Genomic DNA, 21,780 nt, shown 5'->3' on the forward strand with positions numbered 1-21,780 from the left:
TCAGTCCCTGTAGAAGCAGGTCCTGTTAGCCAGAAGTTATACTGAAACACATCGGGGCACCTTCAGGGACTGCACTGCCTGGCATACAGCTCCTTTAATCCCTGTTTACACCTCTGACTGCCTGCCTGCTACAGAGCTGAGCAGAGAATTACAGACTGGCCTAAAACCATGTAGAAATGTGATGACTGGTAGAACTACGCATGTGTAAATAATGGGGAAATTGGTGCCATAAAGACCTCTTCCTTTGGCCAGTGTTAGATTGTTAGTCTGCAGAGATTTACTAACAGCCTGCTGTTCCTGAAGGCGTGTTTATGACTATGAATCATATTTATGGTCTCTAGCAACTTCCTGTCAGGGAACAAAAGCCACAGAGTGTTGAATTACAGACTCAGTGCTGTCTGGAACAGTTAAGTTTTAGGTTTAAGGAAGTTAACGAAGTTTGGCTGCCTCTTTGGTTTTGAAGCAGGATAGGAAATTAGAATATAAAGATCTGAATGTATATTAAATTCAAAGAAAACCTAAAAAAAAAAAGAAGAAGAAGAACATGTAGGTGTGTTCTTGTTTACTTAGAGGTGATTGAACTGTGTGCCTCATAAATCATGTTTCCTGGGCAGGGATATGAACTTTGAGCTCTCCATGCTGCTACCTGTTATTGTCTGATGAGGAGAACGATGACGGAGCACCTTCTGAAAATACTGATTGTTGGTGACGGAAATGTCGGCAAGTCTTCCTTTGTTCATCGGTATGTCAGTGGACAGTTCAACAAGACCTACAGGATGACAGTGGGCGGTAAGGCTGCTTCACTTTATCGTGTTCTTTCACAAAAATGTGGCCAGGCAGGATCATCGCGGTGTTTATGAGTGCTCGAAGACTTTATTACTGCCATAGGAAACTTCAGCCTTCGTCTTCAGACAGCTTCAAAAGCCTTGCTAGAAACAGCAGCTACATATTAAACAAATATGTAGGACCGCTTTTTTGCATTTGCGCAATATTTCTAAAATTAGAAACATCCTTTCTCAGAGTGATGCTGAAAAGCTCATTCATGCATTTATTACTTCTAGGCTGGACTATTGTAATTCATTATTATCAGGCTGTCCTAAAAGCTTCCTGAAAAGCCTTCAGCTGATCCAAAATGCTGCAGCTAGAGTACTGACAGGGACTAGAAAGAGAGAGCAGATTTCTCCCATATTGGCTTCTCTTCATTGGCTCCCTGTTAAATCTAGAATAGAATTTAAAATTCTTCTCCTCACATACAAGGTCTTGAATAATCAGGCCCCATCTTATCTCAAAGACCTCATAGTACCATATCACCCCAATAGAGCACTTCGCTCTCAGACTGCTGGCTTACTTGTGGTTCCTAGGATACTTAAGAGTAGAATGGGAGGCAGAGCCTTCAGCTTTCAGGCCCCTCTTCTGTGGAACCAGCTTCCAGCTTGGATTCAGGAGACAGACACCCTCTCTATTTTTAAGATTAGGCTTAAAACTTTCCTTTATGATCAAGCTTATAGTTAGGGCTGGATCAGGTGACCCTGAACCCTCCCTTAGTTATGCTGCTATAGGCCTAGTCTGCTGGGGGGTTCACATAATGCACTGTTTCTCATTCACCTTATTTACTTTGTTTATACTCCACTCTGCATTTAATCATTAATTGATATTAATCTCTGGCTCTCTTCCACAGCATGTCTTTCTCTCCCCTCAGCCCAACCGGTCGTGGCAGATGACCCCCCCTCCCTGAGCCTGGTTCTGCTGGAGGTTTCTTCCTGTTAAAAGGGAGTTTTTCCTTCCCACTGTCACCAAGTGCTGCTCATAGGGGGTCGTTTTGACTGTTGGGTTTTCTCTGTATTATTGTAGGGTCTTTATCTACAATACAAAGCGCCTTGAGGTGACAGTTTGTTGTGATTTGGCGCTATATAAATAAAATTGAATTGAATTGAATTGAATTGATCTTTTGTGGCCATCTTCCTGATGTATTCATGGATCTTCATTGTTTCATCTAGGACAGTGGTTCTGACACTCACTAGTCCTCGGCCTCCTTCCTTCCGCTTAGCGTACAGTCTCAGGGTGCTGGACTTGGGGTGAAACCCTCCATGCGTGGTAAGGAGCTTTCTTGTCTTGATGACAGTGGCTTCTATTTCCTCCTTTGGCCAGCTTATTATCCCAGCAGGGTATCTGACAACTGGCAGGGCATAGGGCCTGGATCTTGTTCTTCCCATTCAGCTAACTCTGGTTGGTCAGTCTGGTCTTATAGTCTCAAGTGACTGCTCTATCTACCAGTAGCTGGTGTTTTGCTCCACTGGTATCTCTGCAAATTCCTTTCTGGGCCTCGCTCATGTATTGAGCCACGTGAGTGTTCATCTTAGCTGCTATGATTTCCAACAGGAGTTTCGATGTTGTACTAAGGCAGGTTATGGGCCGGTAGTTGGATGCAACTGGAATTTAAGGACTTTAATTAATTTATTTACTAGCATAATACCTGTCCTGCAGATGGTTGTCAGTTGATGCTGTTGGTAATGGAATGATAGTTACTGGGCAGAAGCATAAATATATCAGCATAAGCATAAATGATCAGCTGGTGGCCCATGTGTAGACCTGAATTGGGCCACATAAAAATTAGACAAAAATTAAAATGTTATTTTAATTTTTGTCTAATTTAAAATGTTATTTTAGAAGCTACGTTTAAGATGAAAAGTCAAACGATTGTTATACGAAGAACCGTGAACAGATTTCTCAGGGAAGGAATTGCTAGGGTCATCTATGATGGCGGCGCATTGTTCGGCTGCGGCTGCTATGGCTGGTCATGACATCGGAAACTCAGAGCTTAATACAGCGGAATTGCAGCAACAACACTCAAAACCAACATACGACTGTCAGAAGATTATGGATTTGAGGAAATTCAGTAATCAGGGACTTGTATTGACATCCACTCTTGACCTTTTACGCAGCCTTGGTCTGCTGTGTTGAATACATCCAGCAGCCTGTGAAGCAACGGAGCCTTATTCCAATGAGAGCCGCCAGCGGAGGAGGCGAAAGCGGTGCGACAGATTGCGGAAGCGTGGACGCCGAGCTAACAGCTAGGCTAAGGGCTAACCCATTCAGAATGTCGCTTCCTTCCATCCTGCTTGCGAAGTGAGATCTTTAGAAAACAAACTGGACTTTTTGAGGCTGGATCTAACTTCGAAAAGGGAGGTGAGAGACAGCTGTGCCATAATTTTTACAGAAACATGGCTCAGTCCATTGGTTTCAGATGAAGCTGTTAGCATGGAGGGGCTGACAATATTTCGGTCAGATAGAAGCTGTGCTCTAACTGGCAAATCTCGGGGAGGTGGTGTTTGCATTTACACGAATAACAACTGGTGCAACAACGCAGTTAAAGTGTCGAGTCACTGCAGTTCTGATGTGGAGCTACTGACTGTAAAATGCAGACCTTTTTATCTGCTCAGGGAATTCGCTGTTATTATCCTTGTAGCAGTATACGTATATTCCCCCTAGTGCAAACACCAAAGAAGCCTTGAATGTTCTCTACCATTCCATTGGTAAATTGCAATCTACACATCCAGAGGGAGTTTTCATTGTTGCAGGGGATTTTAATCAGGCAAAAATGAAAATGTGTTTCCTCATTTCCATCAGTATGTGAACTTTGCAACCAGGGAGCAAAACACACTGGACCTGGTTTACAGCAATATTAGTGATGCATTCAGAGCATCACCCCACCCCGACCTTGGCTCCTCTGACCATCTCTCTGTGATGCTAACACCAGCATATAAACCCCTGCTGATCAGAAAGGAAGCCACCACAAGGCGAGTGAGGGTCTGGCCTGAAGGTGCTATGGAAGCACTTCAGGACTGCTTCGACTGCACCGACTGGAACATGTTCAAGGCAGCGGCCACTGAAGATCACCACACAAGGTTGGAGGAGTACACCGAATCTGTGTCTGCATATATCCAGAAGTGTATGGAGGATGTGAGTGAGAGCAAGAACATCTTTACATGAGCAAATGAGAAACCTTGGATGACCTGCGAGGTACGTGCGCGGCTGAAGGCACGAGATACTGCCTTCAAATCCAGTGATGTGTTAGCACTCAGATCAGCGAGAGCTAATCTGAACCGGGCCATACAAATCGCAAAGCGTGCCCATAGTAAAAAGGTACAAGATTTCTTCAGTGAGCCCTCCAACACGAGACGAATGTGGCAAGGTATCCAGGCAATTACAGACTATAAAGTCACTCCACCCCACTGTGAGAATAACATCGAGTTTCTCAACAAAATTAATAATCACTTTGGAAGGTTCGAGACCTTTAACACCACCCCTGCAGTAAAATCTACTCCTCGCCCTGATGAGCAGTTGCTACAGCTGGAGATGGAGGATGTTCGGAAAATCCTAAGAACCCTCGTAAGGCGGCAGGTCCTGACAACATCCCCGGACGTATATTCAGGGAATGTGCTGACCAGCTGGCTGGGGTTCTCACAGACATTTTCAACACCTCGCTGGAGCAAGCTATTGCCCCATCATGCTTAAAGACTGCTACGATCATTCCGATTCCCAAAAAACACACAGTCTCCTCCGTTAATGATTACTGCCCTGTAGCACTCACCCCTGTCATGATGAAGTGCTTCGAGAGGCTGGTTAAGGACTACATCACCTCCAAACTTCCTCCCAAGTTCGACCCGGACCAGTTTGCTTATCGCTCAAACCGCTCAGTGGATGATGCCATATCATCTGTATTGCACCTGAGCTTAGAACATCTGGAAGAAAAGAATACACATGTGCGCATGCTGTTTCTGGACTTTAGCTCTGCGTTCAATACCATCATCCCTCAACACCTGATATACAAACTGTCCTCCCTTGGCTTCAGCACCCACCTGTGTAACTGGCAGGGTTATTATAGTTAACGAAAACGAACGAAATAACGAAAACTGAAATTGAAAAAACATTGTCGTTAACTGAAATAAATAAAAACTATAATTAAAAGGAAAAAACGATAACTAATTAAAACTGAATTGTGAGTTTACAAAACTAACTAAAACTAACTGAAATTATCGATAAACTGACTTTCATTTACTTGTTTTTTTGGGGGGTTTTTTTTAAGCCTTGTGGATTGATATGAAATCATTGTTTCCGCTCTCCGAGTTTAAGCTGGGAGCGCCACAGGACAACTGTGTGAGTGCGCATGTGCGTGCGCTCACCGCGCTGGTCCGCAAAGTAATGGCTGCGGTCTGCAGAGAAAGCGGCAGAGTCCCGTATGGAGGTTCTTTGAGTACAAACACCTGCACACGACCACAAGATAATTAACACACACAATCCAGCTACACAAGCATAAATGCGGACATGAGGTCGGCAACTTCTGTAGGTTGTGTACAGAGGCCGCAAAGACCCTGCAGGTTTAATTAGCGAGCATCTAACCAAGCTAGCTCCAAAACAGAAGCAGCTTCAGGTGGTGAGAACATCAGGATGCAGCTGGATTTGAGCTTTGACTCCTTCAAAGAGTTTGTTTTTGTTTAACACCACATGTAGGCGTTATTAATCTGCTGCACTGATGCTGAACTTTATTGTGGAGTTTATTGTAGAATTTATTGAGTTTGGGAGTTCATGTTTTTCTTTGTTTCTCCCTGTTGATGTTCATGTGTGTCCTTAATATTACACACATTTAGCATGTCTTGTGAACAGTTGGTTGTTGACTATATTTCTTTAAACTGTATCTTTTGTCAAGTTTTCATTACACAATAGTCACTTTTGCGCCTTGAATCTTACACCTGATTAGGTATGAAAATACTAAAACTAATACTGAAACTAACTGAAACTAACTAAAACTAAGCATGAAACCAAAAATAAAAACTAATAAAAACGAGCAAAACCACTCTGAAAACTAATTAAAACTAACTGAATTAGAGAAAAAAAAGTAAAAACTAACTAAAACTAAACTATAATGTAAAATCCAAAACTATTATAACCCTGGTAACTGGCTGTTGGATTTCCTAACAAACAGACCTCAGTCGGTGAGGGTGGGTGACACCGTCTCCAATGTCATCTCACTGAGCACTGGCTCCCCCCAGGGCTGCGTCCTGAGCCCGCTGCTGTTCACCCTGTTGACCCATGACTGCTGCGCTAGCTCCGCTAACAATCACATTGTGAAGTTTGCAGACGACACAACAGTTGTGGGTCTAATCCAGAATGACAACAACTTGAACCATCTGGTCAAATGGTGCGAGATCAACAACCTGGCCCTGAACGTCGAGAAAACCAAAGAGCTTATTATCGACTTCAGGAGGAGCAAACCCATCCACACACCACTCCTTATTAATGACACAGCAGTGGAGATTGTCAGCAAAACAAAGTTCCTGGGGGTACAGTTAACAAACACTCTGACCTGGACTACTCACATTGAAGCTTTGGTTAAAAGAGCCCAGCAGCGCATGCTCTTCTTGAGACGGATGAAAAGAGCACACCTCCCCCCTCCGATTCTTACCATCTTCTACAGGGGCACCATAGAGAGCGTGCTGTGCAGTGGTATCTCAGTCTGGGCAGGAGCCTGCAGCGCCTCTGATTGGAGGCACGAGGTCAAGAGGTCAACACATGGACCACATGAGGAATTTTGTTAAAAATATAATTTCAATATTGGCAAAATTTACTGCAGAAGTTTTATTACCAAGTTTTAGGTGAAGCTTACAATTGTGTTTTTACACTGACTTTTTAACTACACCAGCTCTACAGGTGCTACACCACAGCATCACTTCCAATGGCAATGATTTTTCATTTGTTAAACGCACCACACTGCCCCCTATGGAAGCTTGGTAAAAAAAAAAAAAAACCTTGAAATTTCAATCTAAGTATCTGAGAATTTCAAGTTAGCTCTGCCAATCAGTAACTCCATGACAGTATGTCACTTCCTTGTTACCTGGAAGCAGGAGGCTGAAGTCATCAGCTGTCCAACAGTTCAACATGAAAACAACAGTAGCTAACTGATACTGTCGCAACCTGATTTTGAGTGCGCATGCATTGGCATCATCTGCTTCAAGGTAACAAGGAAGTGACACGAGCATCGTGACTTGCAGAGCTAACTCACAATTTTGACTTATTAATGCGAAATTTTGAGAAAACAACTCAAAAATTTGCGTTATAGATAGCAAAAAAATGTTTTTCAGTGACGGAAACAAGTTTCCATGGTAAAAAGGAATTCCATGCATGGTCACATCCATCATCACAGTTGGTCTTCATCGGTCACCCCGCAGAAAGTAAAGTTGTATTTCACCTTACTCCACGATCACGTCCATCACAAAGACAGTGAGTACGTGAACAGAGTCTTTCAGCTGTATTATTCGAGGACATCTGGAAGTGATGACAGTCCTTCTCCACTTGTCTTCACGGCCACCTCAGAGAATTTAGTGGCTGCTCCGGATTGCACACGGCAATCACAGCGATGGAGGATTCCCCATTGCGGACAGCACAGGAACAGGATCAATGTTAAGCTTGCCTACTTTCAAAATAATCGTTTATTATTTTGTGGAAAGAACAATCTTGTACACATGCTTCCATGCTGAACTTAACACCATGAAAAATGACTTGTCTGTTTCCTTTTTACAGTGTAGATTTTTGGTTTATTTTCACATTTTGAGCTTCCAGTGCAGACAAGCCTTCGGTGCTGTTTCATGTCTCTGTGTGTGACTTTAACATAGATTTTATTTCCTTCTCCAGTGGATTTCTCCGTGAAACTGCTGCACTGGTCTGATAAAGAGAAGGTCAGACTGCAACTTTGGGACATCGCAGGTACAAAGAAAGTTTTGCTTAAACTTTTTTAGGCTGCATGGATTGGATGAAGTTAGCTAAACTAGTTAACTGAAATAAAAATGAAAACTAGACTTGAGGAAAAAGATGAAAACTAAGTGAAATGATAAAATGGAAACAATGAATGTTCTTAGTTTTGAACAGTTCAGTCAGCAAACTTCAGCAGACTTTGGTGCTTCTGTTTAGAGACTGAGTTTTCTACATGACAGGAAGTGCTGTGTTTGTGTTGTACTGCCTGAATATCTTTAATCTGTTCAAAAAATCCATCCATCCATCCACTCTCATCCGCCCATTCTATTCAGGGTCACGGCGGGGCTGGAGCCTATCCCAGCTGTCATAGGGTGAAAGGCAGGATACACCCTGTACAGTTCATCAGCCTGTCACAGGGTTAACACAGAGAGACAGACACTGTTCAAAAAAATCATCATAATTAATAATAAACTCAAACACTGAAACTCATAAAAACTAAACTGAACATTTTCATACTGGAAAATTAAACAGAAATTAATTGAAGGCAATTCAAATAAAATATCAATGAAAGCTAATGAAAAAGTCTAAATCTTTAACTCCTCTGGATGGATGGATCATTACAGCCATACCACCCTGAACATACCCGATCTTGTCTAATCTTGGAAGCTAAGCTGGATCAGGCCTGGTTTGTACTTGGATGGGAGCACCAGGTCCTGTAAGCTCCCACTTGTGGTTCCTAGGATACTTAAGAGTAGAATGGGAGGCAGAGCCTTCAGCTTTCAGGCCCCTCTTCTGTGGAACCAGCTCCCAGCTTGGAGACAGACACCCTCTCTATTTTTAAGATTAGGCTTAAAACTTTCCTTTATGATCAAGCTTATAGTTAGGGCTGGATCATGTGACCCTGAACCATCCCTTAGTTATGCTGCTATAGGCCTAGGCTGCTGGGGGTTTCCCATAATAATAATAATAATAATACATTTTATTTATGGGCACCTTTCAGGGCACTCAAGGTCGCCTTACATTTTTTACCAAGGTAAAATCCTAGAACCCACACAGTTACAGGCCAAAAGCTTGTTTGAACAGATGGGTTTTTAAATGAGATTTAAAAAGAGATAAGCTGTTTATGACCTTTAAATGTTGCGGTAGAGCGTTCCAGAGATGGGGTGCTATATGACAAAAGGCTCTAGACCCCATAGTTGCTAAGCGGACAGAAGGTATAGTGAGGAGCAGTGACGAAGAAGAACGAAGTGGGCATGAGGGAGTATAGGAATGGATTAGAGCAGCAATGTAGGGGGGAGCAAGGTTATGGAGAGATTTGAAGGTGAGAAGAAGAATCCTGTATTTGATACGGTAGTCGATTGGAAGCCAGTGTAGGTCCTGAAGGATGGGAGTGATGTGTTGAGTAGAGAAGGTTCGGGTAATGATACGTGCAGCAGAGTTTTGAACCATCTGGAGTTTACGGAGAAGTTTGAGTGGTAGACCAGCAAGAAGTGAATTGCAGTAATCCAAACGAGAAGTGACAAGAGCGTGGACAAGAGTTGCAGTACTGGCAGGTGTAAGAGAAGGACGGAGACGATTAATGTTACGTAAGTGAAAATAAGCAGACCGAGTGAGGTTTTTGACATGAGCCTCAAAAGAAAGAGTGCTATCGAGGATGACACCCAGACTCTTAACTTGGGAGGAAATGGGGACAGTGAAATTATCAATGGTGAGTGTGAAGTGATTGGATTTTGCAAGGGTAGATTTGGCACCAATCAGCAGGATTTCCGTTTTATCATTATTCAATTTGAGAAGATTGTCAGAAAACCATGATTTTATTTCAGAAAGACAGTCAGAAAGGGAGGACGGGGGGAGAAGAGCATTTGGTTTAGAAGAGACATAGAGCTGGGTGTCATCGGCATTACAATGAAAATGGATGCCGTAAGATTAAGATTATCAGCATTGTTGCATCCCAGTAGCTTATTTAAATTTTCCCATATCATTTTCCCATTTCCATTTGCTCCTTTTATAATGTCAATGTAAAAATTAGCTTTTGCTTTACGTATGTATTTTATCACTTTATTCCTTAGTGATGTAAAAATCTGGCGATCAATTGAAGTTCCTGTACTCAAAGATTTCTTAAAGGCTCAATCTCTTTCTTTAATCAATTTTAAAATGTCACTGTTAAGCCAGGGTAAATTATGCTTTTGTTTCCTAAACCTACCTATTTTTGTAAACTGGCTTAAAATTTCATTTACATTTTTGAAAAAGTTGTTAGTACAAATCTCAGTATCATTATATTCCAATACATTAGACCAATTTATTTGTTCAAGTTCAGTCTTAAGATGCTGCTGCAGACGTTTAGGTATAAAAAGGTGAGATCTATTTTTAGTGATTATAGCTGGATGCTGCCTATTCATTTTTCTTGAGCAGAAAATAAAATTGTGATCAGAGAGACCTGATAGAAGGTTAAAAGTTTTCAAAATTCTATCAGGTTTATTAGTGAAAATCAAATCAATAGTTGTTTTGGACGTATTTGTTATTCTTGTTGGCCCATTTATAATCTTTGTTAAATTATATTTGTCAACAAGTTGTTTCAGTTTTTTCCTATTCGATTTATTGTCCCAGTTGATGTTAAAATCACCCATAAGAATAATTTCCCTTTGAAAGTTGCAGTGGTTTAAAAGTGTTCTAAGTTGTTCATAAAATATATCCTTGGTAGATGGAGGTCGGTATATACAAATCATAGTGAATGACATTGTATGAGATAATATAACATTTAAACCAATACATTCAAGATTAACTTCCCCTGGCCAACTGATTAGTTCACATTTAATATGATTTTTAACATAGACCAATACACCTCCACCTTTCCCTATTCCTCTATCTCTTCTATATACATTATATTCTGGCATATTCACAGCTGCTGTCGGAGATGTAGAAGTCAGCCAGCTTTCTGATGTTCCAAGTATGTCAATATTTGAATCACTTAACAGATGTTCTATTTGCTCCGTTTTAATAACAATGCTACGAATGTTGATGTGACCCATTAAAATTCCTTTTGGTTTTGATCTTGGATCCCAAATTACCTTTGCATTGTTGAGGATTTTTTAGGATTTGCTTCAGCAGATGTAAAGAGATTAGCATAATACTCAGTCTTGGTTGTAGAAAGAGCATTCTTATAGGTTTGAATATGGTTGGCATACATATCTTTATGAACCATAAGTCCAGTCTTCCTAAAGAGGCACTCTAGACGGCGACCCTTAGCTTTTAGGAGCCGGAGATCTGGAGTATACCAGGGTGCAGGATGAGAAAAGGTAACAGTTCGAGTTTTAACAGGAGCAATATCATCCAAGATGTTCTGAAGTCCACTGTTGTAATGAGTAACCAGGTCATCCAGAGTAGATAGATTATCTTTACTAGCAAGACTATGAAGTTTATCAAGCAAAGTCAGATCAATATTTTTTAAATTTCTAAAGGAAATAGAGCGAGCTAAATTAATATTCGTGACCGGCAAGTTGATATTAAAGGATACCAGTTTATGGTCAGATATGGTGAGATCTGATAGAGTGCAGTTGAAGGGAGTTATTCCAGAACAACAAACCAAGTCCAATATGTGACCTTTAACATGTGTAAGAGAGTCAACACATTGCTGCAAACCAAAACTGTCCAAGCAGGATATAAAGTCCCTGGTGAGTGGATCAGCAGCATTATCAATATGAACATTGAAGTCGCCCAGCAGGATAAAATATGGTGACATAGTCGATAACGAAGACAGACATGCAGAGAGTTCATTTATAAAATCCGGGCTTCTTTTAGGTGGGCGATACAAAACTGCTAAAACCATGGGCATAGCTCCTTTTATCTGTAGGGCGATACATTCAAAGGAGGTGAAATGAGGTACAGGGATAGATGTAACTTTCCATTTCTCCTGGTAGAATACCGCAAGACCGCCACCACGACCGGTGTCACGTGACCGAGACATGTAAACAAACCCAGGAGGCATAGCTTGATTTAACTGGGAAAAGTCATTATTTTGCTGCCATGTCTTGGTCAGACACATAAAGTCAAACTTACTGTCGTGGATGTATTCAGACAGCAAAAGTCCCTTATTGGTGAGAGAGCGAATATTCGGGAGGCTGAGGGTGATGGTGCTTGTCATCGGGGCAGCATTAGCCGATCTGGCTAGTCGAGTCAGGGCACTGCGGTCCGTAATCCGTCCGGCTTTCTTTGAAGGTCGCGGAAAAACCGACCACAAGGTACGGATCGGCTTGGTGTCATCAACGCAGTATTTGCGACGAGAGCCTCGGTGGGTATACCTTCTGCGGGGATGCCAGATAATTCGTCAGCCGAGTATTGGATTTCCAGAGCCACTGATTTCCAAAACAGGGAAAGAATAATCCAGAAAAGTATGATCCAAATAGACGACTTGTTGGGCCACATTGTTGAGAGTTCAGAGATCAATAAGATCAATAAGCATAAAAACATAGAAAGATTGCAGCCAGGATAGCAGCAGCCAAAACGCGCCAGCGTTCACCCCGGAAACAGATGTCTAATGCACTGTTTCTTTTCATTCACCTTATTTACTCTGTTTATACTCCACTCTGCATTTAATAATTAATTGTTATTAATCTCTGGCTCTCTTCCACAGCATGTCTTTTCTCTCCCCTCAGCCCCCCCTCACAGCAGATGACCCCCCCCCCCCCCCCCCCCCCCCCCCCCCCCCCCCCCCCCCTTTCCCTGAGCCTGGTTCTGATGGAGGTTTCTTCCTGTTAAAGGGAGTTTTTCCTTCCCACTGTCACCAAGTGCTGCTCATAGGGGGTCATTTGACTGTTGGGTTTTCTCTGTATTATTGTAGGGTCTTTACCTACAATATAAAGCAGCCTCAGGTGACTGTAGTGATTTGGCGCTATATAAAGATTTATTGAACTGAACTTAATTGAAATTGAATGATGGATGGATGACGCACTGACCTTTGTCTCGTCCCTTCAGGCCAGGAGCGTTTCATATCCATGACCAGGATTTACTATAAAGGAGCAGTGGGCTGTGTGGTGATGTTTGACGTCACCAGTTCCTCCAGTTTCTCCAGCTGTCGCCACTGGAAACAGGACCTGGGCAACAAGGCCATGCTGCCCAACGGAGACTCCATCCCCTGCATTCTGGTGGCCAACAAGGTGATTCAGTGCATCCAGCTTATGAATGATCATTTAGGTATCAGGTTCAGGCTTTACCAATGAGCAGAGGCCGCTTACATCCAATGAGTCACCTGACAATAACCCAGAGTCTTTCTGCTTCGGTCTGGTTGCAGTGCGACCTTGCTGAGAGGGTTGTGTCTGCAGACACCATCGACAAGTTCAGCAAAGCCCACGGCTTCATTACATGGATGGAGATTTCAGTCAAAGAAAACAAGAACATTGGAGAAGTCATGAGGTAAGGAGAGAAGATTAGAAGCAGCATTCAGAGAATTCATTTTTCAGCAGAAGCACAGTAGAAAGCAGATCTGAATCTGGAGAGTGAGAAGGATCAATCAATAACTGATAGAAGCCCAAACCTTTTGTTACGTGCACTTTTATTCAAAATGTAACATGTAAGCACATAATTAGCTCATGTTCAAAAGTTCAAAAGTTCAAAGTTCAAAATCTGGCAAAAATAAAACAACCCACATCCTCTAGAGCTGAAAAATGATCCTGCAGTTCCTCTGGTGTCCAGCAGAGGTGTCAAGGTGAGTCAGTCCCCATAGACTCCCATGTTAAACCTTCCAGTACAAATAACTCACCTGTTTAAATAAAGTTTGCATTATTGATGTACTCATCACCAAAGCTTATAACTGATCCTGTTATTTTTTAGTATTTCCCTTTTTTAATATTTCTTCTTTTTCATGCACTCCTGTTTTTTGTGCAATAAGAAATCTAAAAGCACATGTTGCCTTCTGCACAGCAACATGACACAAAGCTCATAAGAAAATGAGGAAACAGCCTGACAGCAGGCAGCCGCTACGAGGACACTGTAGACTGAAGACTGAAGACTTTATGGACCTTTTTAAATAACTAACAATTTCATCCCTCTCCCCTCAACATGTCAGTGTGAAATGTGCTGTGTTTCAGGAGGCTGGTGCAGGAGGTCCTGTCAGTTCAGACCACTCTGGACCTGCTGAATCACAGAGCTGAATCCCGAGGTGATCCTAAGCTGGACACAGAGATCAACAGCAGTGCAGGAGGAAGAGCCTGCTGCTGAAAGACCGCCGATCAGTCAGAGCAGAGCAGGAAATGCTCTTCGTGTGTGTCTGCATAGATGTGCAGTGTGCACTTTAAACATCTCACCACTGGAACTGCAAACTATTAGCAACTGAAAATGAAGTTTTACTGTCTCACAGCTGATTCTGCCCCCCCGCCCTGTTATACACTGAGATTAAAGCAAACCTTTGAAAACACATCAGATCTCTGGGGGAAACTCCTGCTGGATATCTGTACTGATATGGGCTGGGTAATGTGTTAGGGATGAAAGGATGCCATATCATTTAATAAATATGAAAATGATCAACCTACAGAGGCTGAATTCAAAGACACCCCAAAAAAGTGAAAATGATGTAGCAGCTGGAAAATTTAGCTGAAATTTTATTGCAGCAACTCTAAATGGTGCTCAGTAGTTTGTGTTGCTCCCATGTGCTTGTATTCATGCCTGACATCATCAGGCCTCCTAATGAGATGATGGATGGTGTCCTGGAAGATCTCCCAGATCTGGACCAGGGCATCACTGAGCTCCTGGACAGTCTGAGGTGCAGCCTGGAGGTGTCAGATGGACTGAAACATGAGGTCCCAGAGGTGTTCTGTTAGATTTAGTCAGGTGAGTCTGGGGGCCAGTCAGTGCTATCAATTCCTTCATCCTCCAGGAACTACCTGCATACTCTCACCACACGAAACACCAGGAGGAACCCAGGACCCACTGCAGCAGGGTAGGGTCTGACAGGTCCAAGGGTTTCATCCTGATACCTGCTGGCAGTCAGGGTGCCGTTGCCTAGGCTGTAGAGGTCTGTGTGTCCCTCCATGGATATGCCTCCTCAAACCATCACTGACCAGCCACCAAACCGGTCATGCTGAACGATGTTACAGGCAGCATAACGTTCTTCACAGCTTCTTCAGACCCTTTCAGGTCTGTCACATGTGCTCAGGGTGAACCTGCTCTCATATAAAAAGCACAGGGCACCAGTGATGGACCTGCTAATTCTGGTATTCTGTGGTAAATGCCTGTCAGGCTCCACGGTGCTGGGCAGTGAATACAGCGCCCACTAGACGACATCGGGGCCTCAGGCCCCCTCATGAAGTCTGTTTCTGATTGTTCGCTCAGAGACATTCACACCAGTGGCTGCTGGAGGTCATTTTGTAGCTCTGCAGTGTTCATCCTGTTCCTCCTTGCACAAAGGAGCAGATCCCGGTCCTGCTGATGGGTTAAGGACCTTCTCCGGCCCTGTCCAGCTCTCCTAGAGCAACTGCCTGTCTCCTGGAGTCTCCTCCATGCTCTGAGACAGTAAAACCCCTCTAGCGCACCTGTTGTTAATTTCATGAACACCAAAGCAGCTGAAACTGATTAACAACCCCCTCTGATTCTTACTGACCTCATCAAATCACAGAGGTTTACTGACTGATGTTGAATTCTGTTTTTTTGAGCAGTGTAGTTTCATATTTACCCCAAACTCTAATGACCACAATAAATAAAGAAAGTTCAAATCAATGTGGAATACTCAGGTAGGTGTTTGGATCTGTGTGCAGGTGGAGGCTCTGAAGTCCAGGCAGAGAAAAAGCAACTTTTATTTGAACTCAAAGCCTGATTGAGTCCTCTCGAAAAGAAGGCCTCTCAGTGAGAGAACGAGGCGTGGAGCGTGCTCAGTGCGGCCATCAAATCATCCCCTCCTAACACGCTGAGTCAGTCCTGACACGTGGCGTCCCCGTGCTAGCAGGTGTGTGTGTGTGAGTGAGGCGATGGTGTGTGGGTGCTGCAGAGAGCCAATCAGATGGAGGCAGGTGGCTGTGCAGGTCTAGCACTTAAAGTCTGCTGTGAAACATTCAACTTTGGATTTTTTACACTTTTCACTTTGTTTGTGGTTTTTAGCTTTGACTGTTTCCATCTTCTTTTATTTTGTAGTTTTCCTCCTCAAATGTGTTTCTGGTTCACTCACTTCCTCTTTCATTTTGGTAGTTACCTTCCCTGTGCTGCTCTCTGATCTCGTTCCCGTCCAGCAGTTCAGGACACGTTTCCCCTCCTGTTTTCCAGCCTTATTCCCAGTTTGTTTCTCTGTGCTTCACTTTCGTTCTTTCGAGCTTTATTCCACCTTTGATGGGTTTCATGACTTTTCTCATGTTTTAAAAGAATAAAGTTTTTTGTATCAGCTGACCTGATGTCTGCATGTTGCATTTGGATCCAAACTGAACACAGAAACATTAAACGCACCTTCAGACTGTTTATGGGTTTGATTAATAAATAGTTTACAAACGAGCTGCAATAAAAAGGTAAATATCTTTATGATCACCAGCCCTCCAACAAAGATAAAACCTTGACTCTGCAGCCTGATGAACAACATCTTTGCCAGAGTGGCTCAAATGAACATCTGGAGCTGAGATGATGCCAGGATGATGACATGCCTGGATGGTCATTTGGATTATCTGGAGGTGCAAAAGCAAAAATGCTGTTTTTCTATGTAACCCAGGTGTGAGGGGTCAGTGGCTGTCACTGTGGAAGAAAATAAAACGGAAGAAAAACATGAAACCTGAAATTTTTCATCTGGATTTTGAGTAGGTTAATAAAAACGGTCATTAACCTTTAAAGGCAGGCGCTGACCAATCACTCAAAAGAGACACAGTGTGAGAAACATGCAAACTCCAGCAGAGCTTTGTCTCACACTCATTAAGTGACTGAAATTACCTATGAAGCCAGTGCAAAATTAATAAAATCTGCATTCAAGATATACAACTTCAGCAAAAACATTAGCTGGTGAACGCCCATCAGCTGGAGAGCAGCTGGGGTTGTTCAGCCTTCAGACGGGAAAAGGACAATGTCCAGAATATGGACTACAAAATGCTCACCTTACTTCACCTCACATTGTCGTGAGTTTTTCCTGGCAGTTTATTTCATAGACGTATAAAAGACGCTGTGACGTCACCGGCTGGTTTCTGAGGAGCCGTTTTGAAGATGAACATCTTCACCATCTTGGTGTTCCTGCTGCCGTCCATCAGACCGGAGTCTGTGAATCAGGTAGTTTTGCATGCCTAAACACAGCTGGGAATGTTTTTTAGTGCCTAAAACTAACCAGGTCATCTTTAGCACCTAAAGTTAAGTTTTTAGCGTCTAAATTCAGAATCAGAATCAGAATCAGAATCTTTATTGTCATTGTACACAGAAATTCAGCCAGTGAGTAAAACGAGCAGCTGAAAACAACCATCTGGTGGCTTTCAGGTAGAACGCAGGTTTCAGTCTACATTCATTTTTCTAACCCAGAAGCTACATCAATGTTTTATAATGCCTGTGGTTCACTTCCTGCTTTATTTTAGAGGTTTGTTCCTCATGTGGTTTTGTGTTTTTCTTCCCTCCTTTGGCTCGCCCTCATTAGCATCTGATTGAATTCACCTGGTCCTTGTTGTCCTTGGTTATTCTTCTTCTTTGGATTTGGGTAGTTTAGCGCTCCACCCTCCCCCAGCTCTAAACACTGTCTACAGACGGTCTGTGGTCAGTCCATTGTTTCTGTGAGTTTTCCTGCAGGCTTTGATTCTCATCAGTGAGCTGGAGCAGCTCTGAGCAGTGCTGGAAACCCTCAGAAAAAAGGTCGAATGTTGGACTTTCTGTCCGTGTATCTGTGTCAGGCTGTCACAGTCACCCCACAGCAATGATGTTCCCCCATTTCACCGCTCACAGCAGGACGGCCGGTACAAAGCTCCTCAGAGGGGCTCATTAGTTGTTAATGGGTACAGTGTAGAGAGCTCTCTACTTCTCACTCTGGGACTCTTTTAAAAAGGCTTTGTGCCTCTTTATCTCACCACAGAACAGCCATCCATCATGGCTTCATGGACGGGTCAGCGCGCCCCACAGTTTCAGGTGACTGAATTCTGAGGTGCCTCATTAAAGTACAGAGACGCAGCTCCATGCACAGGTGTCATCCTACTCATCGTCACACGACACACACGGGGTGTACACGATTGGCATCAACACAAGCAGAGATGATCAGAGACCAAAAATCACTGATTTGCAGCAGCAAAATAATTGTTATTATGGTGACACAAAGTGGGCGGAGCCAGAGTTAAAACAATTGAAGTGATGACCAATGGGAATACAGGATACTGTGTGTGGGTGGTAAATACAGGTTATTAGAGGGTTATGGAGGGCCCCGCTGCTGGGCCTCATGTGTTAGCAGGAAGGGCTGGACAGAAACCAGCAGCATGGACTTGAAACCGGACTCAGAAGCACACAGCAGGAAAATCGATGAGGACACAACAACGAGCAGCGGAAACACAGGACTTAAATACACAAGAGGGCTGATGAGGGGAGTGGAAACAGGAGAGGAGACAGCTGAACATAATTACACTGAGGAGACAAGGGGAAGCAAAACTAAACACAAGCACACAGGACAAAGGACTGTCAAAATAAAACAGGAAGTAAGGCAAGGAAGCAAAGACGCAGACCCAGACACTGAGCATGGGAACAAGGAACTAAACAAAACACACTGGGTCAAAAGGACCCAGGATCATAATACTTTCAGGATCGAGGAGGCTAAAATAAACTAACTACCCAGCACTAAATATTACCTGGTTAAAGGTGGACACTAAAAACAACCCACATGCTTTTTTTACTGGATGCTGAGAGATGTTGGCCTTCTTTTAAAGAGCTACAAAGACACGTGGAGACTTTGTGGTGGTTTGTCAGCCTGCAGACTGAATACTGTTCAGGAAAGCATGGAGGTCTGGGTGTAAATGATCCAGCGCATTTAAATGCACCACCATGGTGTGCTTTACAAGTGTCCATATGTGATGAGCTGGGAGAGAGACCTGCCTCATTAATCCAGAGCATCGGGCCCTGACGTGTGCGTATTCAAGGATGAGCTGTGGCGTCGTGTTCCAGCTTGTTATGACCTGCTGTTGGAGCTCAGTGAGTGGAGGAGATGGGCTGAATCCTGGAAATGATCAGTGAATGCTGATTTTGCTTGTAGTTTGGCCCATCAGTGCCTAAACTCTGTCATAGCTTGTTTGAGTACTCATCTATTTCCAAGTCTATTTGGAGCTTTCTTCCTTTTCCTGGTGATGATGATGATGATGATGATGATGATGATGATGATGATGATGATGCAGCCTGGCTCGCCGTGATGCTCGGAGGCAGCAGCGTGGGAGGATTCCCGTCATCTCCTGTGAGCGGGCTCACTGAGCGTCCTCACTCTTATCGTAGTTTCATCTCAGAAAGCAGAGGCGGAGGGGACTGCGAGCCACATGGCTGACTGGCTTCAGTCCACAGGAACTCCCAAACAGCGTCTGCTCTTCATCCTGCTTTCAGCATGTTTCATGTGTCATCTCCTCCCCTCTTTGTGTTGATCATTTCTGACTGTCACGACTTACAATTGGTCGGGACCACTCGGCGTAACATACCGGACACCCTTTTGTTCCCCTTTTCCATGTCCAGGCTCATCCCATAGACTTCAATTTGATTTGTGCAGCATCAGGTCACTAAAGGTCATCTCAGGAAGCTACAATATCAGAGCAAAAACCTCAACACTCAGATGATCCCCTACGGGCAGCACTTGGCGACAGTGGGAAGGAAGAACTCCTGATTAGCCCAGTGAGGTTTGAGGCTGGTTTTCCAGTTTCTGCAAAGGATCCGAGTGACACAAATATTATCAGAGGATGAGGTCCACGCAGATGTTGGTATCCCTTTTGTGTGATCGCATAACATTACAAAGTGCTGACTAAGCATCGGTTCATCAGGCGGGCTCTTAGAGGAATGTGAAAAAACACAATGAGAGACTCAAAAACTCACCTGTCCCGGCTGCTGCTTTTATTCTGGACCTCTAAATCTGACTGTCATGTTAGCCTCAGCTGCCCACTTAGCTTTAAGTACTGTTTTCCTGTCTCTTGTGTTTATGGCTGTTTTCTGCTCACTGTAAGGCTGTCTCTATCGTTCTCTGGGATGCCTCCTCAGGTACTAATTGTCAACACTTGTGTCTGCATGCTTGGTTAGCACGGTGTTTCGGTTTGTGCTGCAGGGAAGACTTTCATACATACCCAGCCACTGACCTACACTGACTGTTGCTGGGTCTGAAGCTCCTGCACCGTATCTTATTAATGTGTTACAGTCATCATCGGCAAGGAGAAACCCTAACCCTCTGATGGACAACATCACAAAGGGGTTTTCTGGAAAAGCTGAATAGTTGTTGATGTGTGTCTGCTATGATTACTTTCCCCTGGTTGTCAAGACTTTGTAAAAAGCCAGAAATGACATATTTAGACAGCAGAAACATTTACTGTTTCATGTCCAGAGTCTTCAGAGGAGACACAGCAACGACAACCAAGAAAAAGAAGCTTTAGAAAAGCGGCAGCTCTTGGATTTTAGGCCACCTCAGATGCCTCTGACCTCCAAATGTAGACTTTGTGACCCTTTAAATGTGGAAAGCTTTACTTCAGGTACTGAGCTCCGCCGCTCCAATCAGAGGTGTGCTCAGACGGTAACGTCTGAGCTTCATTCAGAGCTGCTCACAGAAATGGAACTGCTGCATGAAGACTTTAATTTGATGAGCTGATGAATGTGGATAAGATATGAGCTGTAATGAGACTCTGCAGGCTGGAAGCTCTGACTCTCGTACAGAACATCTGGTGATGGGACACCTGTGCCCCTCTGCCTCCTCAGGACCACAGGACAGGGTTATTTCCAAAATGAGAAACCGGCTGAGTCAAAGCAGAGTGGAAAAATATTATATCTTAATAAAAATCAATAAAGTCTACCACGGGGCCGGGAAGAGGCCCCGTGGTAGACCCAGGACACGCTGGAGAGATTATGTATCTCGGCTGGCCTGGGAAGGCCTTGGGGTCCCTCCGGATGAGCTGGAGGAGGTGGCTGGGGAGAGGGAAGCCTGGGCTTCTCTGCTTAGGCTTCTGCCCCCGCGACCCGGCCCCGGATAAGCAGAAGAAAATGGATGGATGGATGGATGGAAAGTCATCATCACCCAGTATTCATAAACACAATCACTGTCCTATCTTTGGAAACACTGAAACAGTCTGAACATGTTGCAGTTTGAACATCTCAGGTCCCGCTGGGTTGATTTAAACACAGACTGAAATCACACACTGATATGCCTCTATTACCATCACACACACATTCACACACATGAATGAATGAATGAATGAAGCACACAAAATCAAGTTGAGGTGTTCTTTCTTTTCTCTGCAGTGATTATTCCCATGCTGACAATGTTGCAGGACAGAGGTATCACAGATAGCTGAAACGACAATAAAGGTTTTCACCAGCAGGGGGGGTTGTGTGCACACGAAGCCTCAGAAATGAACCAGTTGGATTGAAAGCTTCAAAGCTTCGTGAGGCTTCAGCTGCCCATCACTAATAACCCGCCGACCTGTGGAAACCTCCCGCCGACCCTTCGCTTCCTGATCTGCGATTCTCCTGCAGCTGCCGCCGCTGTTGTGAATGGACTTCCGCATCGCCATGCCTAATAAACGTGACTCGGCGTGCAGCACGTGACTGCAAACTAGCCAATGAGGAAGCCGGGATTTGGAGCACGTCAGCGTGCACGTTCAACAGTGCCTGTGTTGCATTGCGGTGCCCTAGGAAAAAAGACCTCTTTTCTGAATATTTTTCTCTGACGGTGTCGGCAGCTCTGTGAGCGCTAACTGCAACAGGACCGTCCCGGAATATCTGCTGCTTTGATAACAGGAAAACCGATCAAAGAGAGTGAAAATATCATTTATTTCAGGTTCAACATGAATAAAGGCAGTTTTAATTTCAGACCGTGTTACACTGATGTAAATCTGAAATGAGCTTAGTTTTGTAAATTTACGGCTTTACTCTAAA

At 43.7% G+C, this 21,780-nt stretch overlaps 1 protein-coding gene across 1 annotated transcript; it reads left to right on the plus strand.

Moving 5' to 3' along the window:
* Nucleotides 1–671: 671 nt before the first annotated feature.
* Nucleotides 672–13,962, plus strand: LOC115782889 (ras-related protein Rab-7L1-like). The gene is made up of 5 exons (XM_030733389.1): nt 672–789; nt 7,690–7,761; nt 12,721–12,902; nt 13,037–13,158; nt 13,833–13,962. Exons 1-5 carry the CDS (start codon nt 672–674, stop codon nt 13,960–13,962), a joined length of 624 nt encoding a protein of 207 aa, XP_030589249.1.
* Nucleotides 13,963–21,780: the final 7,818 nt, after the last annotated feature.

The sequence above is a fragment of the Archocentrus centrarchus genome, chromosome 7 (genome assembly GCF_007364275.1).
Source record: "Archocentrus centrarchus isolate MPI-CPG fArcCen1 chromosome 7, fArcCen1, whole genome shotgun sequence".
Lineage (NCBI taxonomy): Eukaryota > Metazoa > Chordata > Actinopteri > Cichliformes > Cichlidae > Archocentrus > Archocentrus centrarchus.